The 12,080-nt window shown below is 39.9% G+C and overlaps 1 protein-coding gene across 3 annotated transcripts in view; it reads right to left on the reverse strand.

Moving 5' to 3' along the window:
- BCAS1 (brain enriched myelin associated protein 1) overlaps positions 1-12,080 on the reverse strand; it is a 114,895-nt gene that overhangs the window by 13,398 nt on the left and 89,417 nt on the right. Inside the window, exon 10 of one of the 3 annotated variants that reach the window (XM_007185279.2) lies at positions 5,170-5,343. The exons of 1 other annotated variant lie outside the window; for it this stretch is intronic. In XM_007185279.2, the coding sequence (XP_007185341.2) occupies positions 5,170-5,343 (174 nt within the window). The remainder of the gene's footprint in view (positions 1-5,169; positions 5,344-12,080) is intronic. One more of the 3 variants, XM_007185280.2, reaches the window with a different exon arrangement.

The raw sequence follows: 12,080 nt of genomic DNA on the forward strand, positions 1-12,080 counted from the left end.
TACTAATAAGTCCATCTGAGGTCTCTTCAATACCTGCAGTTATTAACAATTCCTCCCCTCCTTCCTCCCTCCCTTCCTTTTTCCCTTCCTTCCTCCTTCCTTCCCTTCTTTCCTTTCTCCTTCCCTCTCTCCCTCTCTCCTTTGTTTTCTTTCTACCCCTCCTCTTTCCTCTTTGCAGAGCCCTCTTTCAGTGACAAATTAAAATAGTTCCTGTTGGGCTTTCTATTCAAAGGACCATAACCACAGAAGCTTATTTTTCCCAGCTGTCAAAAAAACAGAGTTGCTGTTTAAAGAGACAAAAATGCTTTCAGAGACTATTTAGTACTTTAAAGAACAGTTTGAAGACTGTTAAGTAATTGTGGAGATTTCCCAGTGTGATACTGAGCAACTTTCTTTACAAAGAGTTTATTTTTATTCACAAGAATCAAAGATGAAGCATCTCAGGGCATCCAGCCTGCGGTGCTGAAATGGGATCTGCTTGTGAATCCAAGCCTTGCATATTAATGAAATCACTTTTTAATTTCTTTCATTGTGTCATGCATTCCTATAGCTTGATACTCTGAAGAATGTTTGAAGCATCTCTGATATATATCACTTAGGTATTTAAAATTCTAGTGGAAATGTTTGATGGTCAGTTCAAATCTCTTTGAAAGGAATACAAATGTATTTTGATAGAGATCTATTCCAACTGAAGTTGAGATTTAAAGGAAGAATTGGGATATTTTAATTTAGTGTGAGTAGAGGAGCCTGATTGTTTACTAAATCAACCTCATTACAACAAATCTAAAGAACTGGACCTGCTAGAAACTTCCAGGATAAACAAAGGTTATGAGTCCAATCTTTGTGTTTTACCAAGATGCTCACCTGCAATGGAATCGGACAATTCAGACAAAATGACACAGCCAAGGTAAATCTCATTTTAGTGACAAGTATATTCAGAAAAACTTTCGTCCAAGCTTTATGTAAGACATGTATGAATTCTGCTTTCTTGTGCTTTGTTGTAATTTCAGGTCAGTGTAATTTCAGGTAAGCCCAACACATAAACATGATGTTTCCACAGAAAACATTAATAAGAGAATCACAAAAATGGAGCTACAGTTGTTCTGTTTACTCTCAAATAAAATAGCTGCCAGAAGCACAGGAGGCAGCAACAAGGGTCAGCTTTAGAAGCAACGAAAGCCTGACTCTGAATTCTGGCTCTGCTGTTGACCAGCTCCGCAACCTTGGGCAGGTCACTTAAACACTGAGTCTTCGTGCCCTCATCTGCACAGTGGGGCAGTAAGAGTGTTTGTTTCACAGGGTTTTTATATTAATAAATGAGTTAATGCATGCAATGTGCTTAGCCCGGGCCTGGCCACATCATTTGCATGCAAAAAACAAACAGTAGCTATTATTATTATTACTATTAATAGCTGAGACCTGCCAAATGACTCCAGAGTCCCCTTTTAGGGTAGGAAAGAATGCAAGTCCCCGATGGAGACACGAATTGTCCCAAACAAATGCTACTTTCAGAAACCTTACGTTAAAGAACAACTCAGTATTCATATTTTAATACTCAGGGAAGAAGTTGAGATCAAAAACTTTGGCTAAAAGACTCCTGTTTGTTGTTTTATAATTATCCTTACAAACTATTCTCCTTTTTTCACAAGACAGTCAATTTCAGCAGGTTTTCTTAGATTTATTAGATTGAATGTAATTAACAAAATCCCTCTGACTTCATGGCTGTCTCACTTGGGCCTTTAATTTGCCCAGTATTAAAGTTCAAGAGTCTTTCTTATCTAAGCCTGAGAAGGCTACTCCAACAAAGAGTTTCTTACAAAACTAATGGTCTAAAGAAAGAGACAGGAGGAGGATTAAATGAAACAATGTATGTGACAATAGTTTGCAGGAGAAAGCACTTTTCAAGTGTAAGGTGTTATTAATATTGATAAAGTATAAGTCTATATCTTTGTACTTCCATCCACCACCTTTCTGGTTTCATCTGCCTACCTGGTTTGTGGGTACATGAATACAGTACTCCACCCACGCACTTTGTAAAAATATACTAGTGCTTCAAATAGCCAATTTCTTGACATACCGTTGAATTAATACACATAAGACTCTTTTTCTATTTAGGGCGTGACAGATGTCTTAGCTATTCCTTGCGATTTTTTCGGAAGTCTGTAGGAGCCCATAGGATTTTTGTGAAGTGCTATACCTACATGTGCCCAATGCAATGTTAGGACTTATATGACTATTTTCTTTTCCCTGAAATATAATTATTTGAAAAATGATCTTCTTTCTATTTTTATGAAAGATTAATTTCTGGAAAGAAAAAGATCACTTTAGAAATGAACTGGGAAATGCATTTATTTAAAAAAAATACTCAACCAAGAAGTACTTTGCCATGGGATAGTAAAATACACTATCTGAAAGAAATTTAAGGGAAGGGAAGGCTAGAAAGTAGAAAATCAATGATCAGATGAATGGAAACCCTGATTATAAAACAAGGGTGATATGTTTGCAATTGAGTTTTCTCTTCTATTAAATCAATTATTTTTAAAAACTGTATTTTGCTAAAAATACTTAAAATCAGTTTAAAACATTCACTTATTCAATTATAATGCTCAGGCACATACTAAAAAAAATAGAAAATAAAAATCCCATAGCGATGGGCCAGATGCTGCCTCTATCTTCACGCCCTTAAAGCAGTTTTTCTGTTGTTTTTTTTTCCCCCTACATAAATCCAAAGACTTTAGTTTGGAAGCTATGAAATACTACCCAGAAGTGTTTCCTGAAAAAAACTGCTGAAGCTGACTTGCGGGATTCTACACTATGGGGATATTAAAACCTGGGCAAAAAGTAGGCGTTATTCATGCAGGTTAGTAAAGCAGCTGAGATCACGTGTGGAAGATACAAGGTGCGTACTCACTGAACATGGCACAGACTTCAAAATAAGTCTGTTTTCCTTACTAGGCTTTGTTCTCCATGAGGACAGGGACCACATCTATTTATGTATCTGTATTGTCTAGAATATAGTGGGAGCTTAATAATTATTTGTTGAATAAGTGAATAAGTGAATAAATGAAATGCAGAAAGTTGGAAACCAAATGTCCATCCATAGTGCAACGGTTAATCAGAACACGATAAACCCAGACAATGTGATTCAATGAAGTTCTTATAAAGAGTGAGGTGGCTCTGTATCTGGGGCTGCAAACTCAAATACCCACAGGGACAGACCAGTAATGTAAATGAGGGAGGTGGCCTGGGTGTGGCAATAGGGAGTGGCGGGAATTGTGGTGAACTCGAAAAAACCCCTGTCTTTTGTGTACCTGAATTAACTACAATGGGAATATAATGTTCTAATGAAAACAAAACAGAATGCAAGACCAGAATAATTAAGATATCTGGAATTTTAGGGGAAATCTCAATCATGGAAGCTTGGGGGTTTAAACATTAAAAGGAAGCAATAATATTCAAGCTCCCGGGTATAACCCTTTTAGTGGGCAATAGGAAATAAGAACCATGGACATTATAAGACCTGGCACTGTGAAGTGACTGAGGATTACTTGGGGAAATGTGTCCTTTTCTACCCCATCCCTATCCTGTGGAGAATCAACTCCAAACGACTCTGGTTTCCAATTTGTTCAGACTAACACAGTTTCTACTGCTAGAAAATATCCCCAAACAGCATCTAATGGATAACTCCAGAGGATGAATTTAAGTATGGAACCTTACTTGTATTTAAGGATTTGTTTTGAATGGATGCAGTGGGTGGTTTGGAGGTCTTTCATGCTTTATTTAGAGTCTCTTATATTTTCCTCCCTTTGAAACGAAGAAGTCTCATGTTGATTATTTGGAAGAGAAAGTCATTCTGTTTGCTTTTTTTTTTTTTTTGTATCTCTCAACTCCATCCAGAAATGAGAAAGCTGGACCATCCTCAATGTTGTGATGAGCTATTTGGGGATCCCATTTGTAATGTAGATGGGTTGCCAGAAAGAGGCCAAATGTTCTTTTCTTTCCTGATGTCATGTAAAAATTGATTTAAAGATCTCAAATCTTGATGCCCATTTTCAGTGCCAAATTGCAGAATAAATGGCCAGGAATATAGATGGGGTTCCAGCCATGCAGGCTGCCCAGTGCTTCTTACTCCATGAGAATTCAGCGATAAAAGAAAATGATTCCTGTCAACAGTTTCTAACAGTGATTTCTAATATTCCTCATCTCCCACTGGCAAGGGTTTTGTTCTGTTTTGTTTTGTGGACTAGAAAGAATTCCTTAACAGATTGAGCTTGTGAAATTAGAGAGTTGCTTTCTCAAAGGATTAATTCCCAAATACTCCTGAAAATAAAGGCACACTATAATGAAATTCTTGTTTTTCATTAAAAGAGAATTAAACCAATGACCTTTTACATGGGTTTTTGTTTTTTTGTCTTCCAACTGATTGGGGTTTGATTGCATTATATTACTTAAGTTTCTGGATGTTTAGATATTTTATGCACATGACTCTTCACAGACGCCCAAAGATGTCTGCCCAGATTCTTTCCATTCTATAGAAATTAAAAACATGGCAAATTCACCAACTAAATTATACACCCTCACTATTAGAAAATCGTCATTTCCTTTCATATCATACCCTTTCTGGAATTATCTATAAACCAGCTTTGCCCAAATTTGTGTCACTCATACGTCCCCTTCAGAAGTTTTCCAACATCAAAATATAACTTGAACTATTAATTACTTAATCCTTTAAAAATGCCTTATGTTCTTTATGTAAATAAACGTATTTTCAAAGGAAACTGCATATTATCACCATAACGAGGAAAATGGAATCGTTTGCCAAAAACAGAGGGAAACTTTTAAAAATAAATAAAATTAAAAGTAAGCAACACTATTAACTTCCAGGTTGGTATTGTTGTCTGCCACAGCTCAGGAGCCCAGGCCAGCTCTTCTTTTGTTAAGAAGGCAGTTAGCAGGGGTTAAAGGTTAAGGAAAATTAGCAATAAAGAGAGACATTCTCTGTGATTAAATCAGGAGGACGAAAGGGAATTTTCTCACTGCACAACTCCTATTCGGTTTATATTCCATCTATACTACCTAGAATCATGTCTCACCACCTGACCTGGGCTCTTTGGTCTCAGAAGCTGATGTGGGTATTTCAGTTTCCCTCAACTGGAGGCAAGGGCTTACCATCTGTCTGAGAAGCGCCATCAGGGAGGGTCTTGGTGCTTTGCGTTCTGCTCTCTTGAGCGTTTCTTCTGCGGGTTCAGGTGTGCAATCTCCTTCTTCGCTGAGATCCACTGTTTGTAAGGCTGATTCTACTTCTTCGGACTTTACAGCCTCTACCTGTGATTCACACACCACCTGGATTGTTTTGCCAGGTAATAAGACAGTGGGGAAAAAAAAAAAACCCATCCCCCAGACATGTTTTATGAAGTGGGGTCCCGGTTCTCCCCTCAACCACATGGTAGCTACAGTTTGGAGTCTAGGCTATACACAGGCACATCTTGAAGAAGTAACACTCACATCATATCATGTGCTCTCCAAATATGCTGAAGTGGAAGAGACAAAAATCCCTGCCCTGTGAAGCTACAAGGCTTGGCTAGGGAGTCCCTTTTAAGGACTGCCCTTCAGAGCATGCTCAATACCCCTTCCAATCAATCTATTAGACCCACCTGTTTGGTCTCCCATAAAGGTAAATCACACCTGACCTGTGTAATTATTTCCTTAAGAGTACAATCTTAAGACAGTGGCCGGGATGTTTTCCACTGCACATCCTAGCTCGCTGCAGCTGTGGAGAAACCGTCCTCTTTGCAAGAAAGGATAGTGTGAAAGCCTCTCAGTTTAATGGCCTTGACTTCCTCGTTAACTCATTTTCCCACTTCTCCCCAGACCAGTCACTTGTTCTTGTTACTTGACTGAAGTTCCTGCTTTCAGAAGCAGGATGAACTTGGCAAGAGAACCCCGGCTAAGTTCCTTATGGCCCCCAGCAGGGTACCTCGTGAGCTCAGCGGCCCTTGAATGTCTGAAGGGATGGCCACCAGTCGGGGGCTGAGAAGGAAGCCCTGCCCTTAGACGGTTCGCCTGCGCTCTGATTCCAAATTTTGTTTGTTTGCATTGCCTCACTCCATTTGGGCTGTGCCCCAGTCACACCTGGGACAGCTTTTGTGTTTGCACTGGTCCTTGCAACACGACAGAGTTAGCTGGCCTGGAAAGAGTTTTATAATTTCCTTTTCGTTTCCTCAGGCAGGGGTTGGCACACTACTACCAAATTCATCCCAGAGCCCATTTGAGGATGGCCCCTGAGCTAAGAATAGAGTCTACATTTTTTAAAGGGTTGGAAAAATTGTTTAAAAAGATGAAAAGTTGGCAACGGAGACTCCATGTAGCCGGCAAAGTCTAAAACATTTACTATCTGGCCCTTTACACAAACACTTGTCATCTCTGCCGCAGAGGGAAGTCCGCTAGAGCCACAGGCATCTTTGCATTTGTTTTGGCTAGCGCCAGACCCCCAGCCTCCTCCGACTCCTGTTCTTGCCGTTACGGAGGAGGGGAAGGGGGCTCGGTCACTTCCAAAAACACGGAATGACTGTGGAGAAATCATTTTCCGTTCCTCCATGCAGAACACACCATTGGTTTGCAAAGAACCCAAATGATCCAAATTGAGAAGGACCCTTCGTCTTTATATTGTCAGCTGAAGCGGGAAGGTGCCCATCAACAAATCGGCATATAGGAACATCCCCAAACCTGGCAATTAAATCATAGCATTCTCTCCTCACCTTCCATTTCTTAAGGGTATGGACACAACTTCCAGCATTTTCCCTTTGTAATCTAAGATCTAGGTTGGGGAGTTATAAAGTCAAAAGTCCCCAGAATGCAAGGCAGGTGAAGCCAGCATGGATTGACCAGGTTTAAGACAAAAAGGAGTGACGGGAACGATGACAAATGAAAGTTAAGTCATCCCATTGAAAGACAGTAAAACACTAAAACCACTGGACCGTCAAACAAAGCACATTTGTGACGAGGCTCTGCTGCTGGGCTGTCTGTCTTCAACCCAGGCCTGTCTTTAGGAAACCAGGCAGAGACTAGAGCCAAATAAGAGACTGGATTAGTGGTCACATGTGGTCCTGGGTTTCCACATCCAGGCCTGACTTAATTTAATTGCATTTCTGAAAAATAAGCTTCAGCCACAAGAGCCCTGGGGTACATCTGAAATGTAGGCAGCCTGATAGAGTAACCAGCCTGCCTGGGCCTAAATCTTGACCCTACCCCTTCCAGGGGCTCTAATCCAAGTTTCCTACTCAACATCTCTGTGCTTTCATTTCTCATTTCTCGATGGGGATAGTACACACATCAGAAAGTTGTTTTGAGAATTAAATCAGGCAACACATGTAAAGTTCTTAGAACCGTGCCTGACACATAATAAGCACTTAATTAACGCTAGCAGTTGTTACTTATGCTATTTGAGAGCCATTTACTCCATGGGCATGAATTATCTGGAATCACCCACCATGCACACGTCCACTATTTAGAGAAGATATCAATAACTATCTCTTACTATGTCAGACGTTGTACAAGGTATTTTTAATATATTACCTCAATAAAGAGTTACTGAGTTACACAAGACAGCTCAGAGTAGGTAACATTATCCCTATTCTATAGATCAAGAATCGTAATGAGTGAATGACTTAGCCAAAGTCACACCACAGGCAAGTAGTCATTTCAATGAGGATGGAGTTGTTTACCAGTAACTGAGTATCTAATAGTGACTTAACCAACAACAATATGGAACAAGAAGGTTAAAAGTAGGAAGTTATGGGGTTGGTTCGGTGGCTCCACAGTGTTTCTATAACCTGGGCTCTTTCTATCCTTTGGCTCTGCCATCCTTGTCATGCTGAATTTTCATCCTTTTATCTGCTGCCTCATGGATATAAAGTAGTTGCCACAGTTCCATGCATCACATCCTCAATCCAATGTCCTAAGGAAGGACAGTCACAGCAAAAGAGTGGCTTCAAATGAACTTCTGTATTTTGATCCTCTACTCAGGGTACATTTCATTGACCAAAAGTAGGTCACATCCTTACCCCTAGACTAATTATTGGTGAAGAAAATGGGATTGTTGGTTTAGACAAATCACAGTGAAATACTTTGGGGCTGTGGTAGTTGCCAACCTTACCTAAGATCAAGAGAAAAAGGGTGGAGGAATGGGAAATGGCCCTTAGGTAGGTAATGAACAGAGTCTGACTCACTGACTCTGGTTCAGATTTATTTGTGATTGAAGCAGCAAGTTCGTTTTTTGTGTGGAGAGCCTGGAGGGCCATTTACAATGATTGTATGGCAATAACTCTGCACATCAACTTTATTTGAGCGCCAATGGTTTTCTTACTGGACCTTTCCAAATGTCAAGGGGGTGTCAACTTATAAATCCTAGCCCAGAGTCCATTCTTCAAAACACAACTATTTCGATAGGAAGAAAAAAAGGGACTTCTAGGGACTCTCATTAGCTTTGAACTCAGACCAAGAAGTTGGCTTTCAGCAGCCAAGAAAAAAAAAAGTCCACTGACATCCAGCGTGGAAATCTAGAAGGATTTGAGCTAAGTGAGGATCTGATTTGCATATACAGACATAAGAATTTGATTTTTTTGTGGATAGTTTTCTGATTCCTTTCCAGGCCAGAGCTTTGGAAGAAGTTGTTCCTTATTCAGAATATATGACTGCATCTGCACATTTTAACTTCGGGTACAGTGGACAGAGTGAAAATTAGATTTGTGCTGTATTTTAGAATTAAATCTCCCTTGCTTGATTTCAGTAGGGGATATTGTATGTTGCATGTAGATGGCTAGTACAATTAACACGGACAACACACATTTCAGCAAAAGGTTTCACTTTTTGCCCCTAGTAATATACCATATTTACTCTTAAAATTCAGTTTACACAGTTTTTACTAGAGCTGTGAGTTTCGGAAACTGATTTATAGCAAAACGGATTTCCTCCACTTAAACTTCACCCATGACATAATAATATTGATATTAAAATTTTTTATTTTAGAATCATATTTGGATTCGTTCTGATTTGATTTATAACATGATTATTTAATTGCAAAGACACTGTAGAGATTTTATTTTTATACCCAGTAACTCTTTCACATTCTTCCTCATTCTCAGCCCCCTAGGTTTTCTTTGGGAGGACAATCCTCCCTAACTTTAATACTATGTAATATGGATGAAGCTGGTTGAGCAGGTCTAAGCCAATTAACATGGTCTAGCTCCTTGGTCATATGAGTTCAGGGATGGGAATATGTGGCAGAAAGTAGAATTTTCCCAATTATTCATTCTGCCTTCCTATAAAAAATTTACACATCCGTGCCCACTGCTGTGTGACTTGCTTTGGAGAATGGAATGTGAGTGGACACGATATAAACCTCGACTGAGTGAAAGTTTTAAGAGCTATTCCATGGCTCAGCCATGGCACTATTTTCTCTCTGCCATTCCAGCTGCACCTCCTTGTTGAAGGGGCTGCTTTTTCCATCTAGATTTCAGTAGGAAGAGGCCATAAGGATCACCCACAAGCCAACTTACAGCTGATATGCAGCATGAGTGAGAGGAAAAAAAAAAAGAATCTGTGCTGTTGAAAACCACTGGAATTTGGGGCTTGGTTGTTATTACAACACAACCTGGTAGATGCTGACTAACAGAGCATGGGAACCCGTTTAAGTCAATGAACAGGAACAAATTCCCAGGACATGCAGGGTTGCTGCTGGACCAGCTTCTCCTTTACTCTGCACTGGCTGACGTGATGTTGGAAGGCAGAGGACGTAGCCAGGCCAAGAAGGCTGAGCCAAGGGAGAGCATGAGAGCCAATAAATTCCACTTTCTTTTTAATCCAGGTACGGATGGGTTTTCTTTCACTTGCCACTGAGAAGTTCATCACTAAGAAAGAGAAATACCTGTTTCCCTGATCTAATAGGTCACTGGGAAGGAAAGCTCCCACCCCCGCCCCCATCCCCCCACGATTAGTTAGAACATTACCTCAATTAACCAGTGGTCAAAACATTTTCAGGTTACAACAAAAGAATATCTTCATATTCAATGAATATTCAATATCCTCTGTAGTCAGGATAAATAGATTTTTTTTTCCTGTTAGGACCAGAGGCTCATTCTAGGAAAAGCGTTAAAACTTCCAGGGGCTTCAAGCACCTTATTTTTCTTTTCATTAGACATTTTGAAAAATGTTGACATCAGCCTGCTCTTTACTTTGCATTGGGCGATAGATCAGTTTTGGAAATTCTCGGTAGAGAAATTTTAAAAACTAAACTCGATCGCATTTCAGCCAGAAGAAGTTGCGACTGTTTAAGGACTCTTGTAATAAGGTTAATGACACCTAATTGTCCTGTTCTGAAGGCTTAGAGTATGAGCCATTGTTTTGATTCACACCATCTCTCTTACTTGGGAGAAGGAAATTAAACTAATTGTTTTACACATACCTTCACTCCACGTGAACACTGAGTCAGCTGTGAGGTGTGTAATTTCATGAGGAAATATAATCCCTGATTGCTGGGAAGCACTCACTTCCTGCTGTTACAACTCCTATGCATTGACATTCCCGCAGGGGGAGGCAAACTCTTCCTGCAAAGGGCCTTGCAATTACTCAGCTCTGCCCTTGTAGCATGAAAGCAGCCAGAGACTGTGTAAAGGAAGGAGGGTGTCTGTGTTCTAATAAAACTTTATTCATAAACACTGAAATTTGAATTTTGTATAATTTTCACGCATCACAAAATATTATTCTTCTTTTGATTTTTCTTCAACCATTCAAAATGTAAGAACCATTCTTAGCTCATGGGCCATACAAACACAGGTGATGGGCTAGATTTGGCCTGTGAACGGCAGTTTGCCAACCCCTGAATTACTGAGTTCTTCCTGTGTTTCAGGCACTGAAATACTCACACTACCTGCATTACTCATTTAATGCTCACAAGAATCCTAAGGGGTAGGTAATATTATTACGGCCATTTAAGAGATGAGTAAACTGAGGTCCAAGAGGCAGCACAGCCTGGGGATGATGGGGCCAAGATCACAACATTTTAGCCTCATTCTTTCCAACTAATAGTTAGTAGATGAAATGTGGAAGCTTAAAAATAGAAACATCATTTGTAGGACTAAGCAATTTAAAGCGATTTTTAAATGCTTCTTTATTTTCTTGACAAAAATATTGGTTTGGCCAAAAAGTTCGTTTGGGCTTTTCCATAAGATATTACAGAAAAACCTGAACGGACTTTTTGGCCATCCCAATATTTTGCTTTCATTTGCATCTCTATCTGATTTTGTGTTATCTTTCAGTATCAATCATTTAACTAATTCATGTTATTTTTGTTTCAAATTTGAAAATGAAACACTTTCTGTTTGCCTGTTGGAGATTAACTCTGTGTTTTCACATGCGAGCTGCAAGAGACACGAGGTTCCTCGGATAGGCAACTACACACGAACATCCAAAAAGAAGTTTCTCTTCAAAAAACCTGGAACTTCGAAGCTAACAGTTGCCCTGGATTTAACCTGCAGCTTTTAAATTTAAAGTTCATGGGAAGAAGACTCGTGGAGTTCCCCCTTGTAGGCTGCTGAAACAGAGACCTAGACTTGCTAGAAAATACCCAGCAAATTCATGAGAATTTGAATTACAAGAGACCTGAGCTTTGTGAGCTACTAAATTTGGCTCCAAAAAGAAAGGGTGGGGGGAAGGAAAGAAGAAGAAGAAGGAGGGGAGACAGGAGGGGGAGGGGAGGGAGAGGAAGAGGAAGAAGGGGAAGAAGAGGAAGAAGAAGGTGGGGGGGGGCGGAGAAAGAAGGTAGAGATGGAGAGAAGGAAAGATAAATAACAACAGTAACAACAACAGTAAAGCAGATTCCGAAGCGTTTCCTCCCAACAAGAATTACAACATAGCCATTCTCATTTTTATTCCACATCACAGACATCCTTTCTGGAACATATTGGATTTTCAACTTCTGCTCAGTTCCAGCAATTAAATAAAGGTGAAAACACAAGCCCCATCCATGGCAAGCAAACAAGAGACACCTCGGAAGAGCCAAACATATTTTGCTTTGGTGAAAT

This window comes from Balaenoptera acutorostrata, chromosome 15 (assembly GCF_949987535.1).
Source record: "Balaenoptera acutorostrata chromosome 15, mBalAcu1.1, whole genome shotgun sequence".
In the NCBI taxonomy this organism is placed as follows: Eukaryota; Metazoa; Chordata; class Mammalia; order Artiodactyla; family Balaenopteridae; genus Balaenoptera; species Balaenoptera acutorostrata.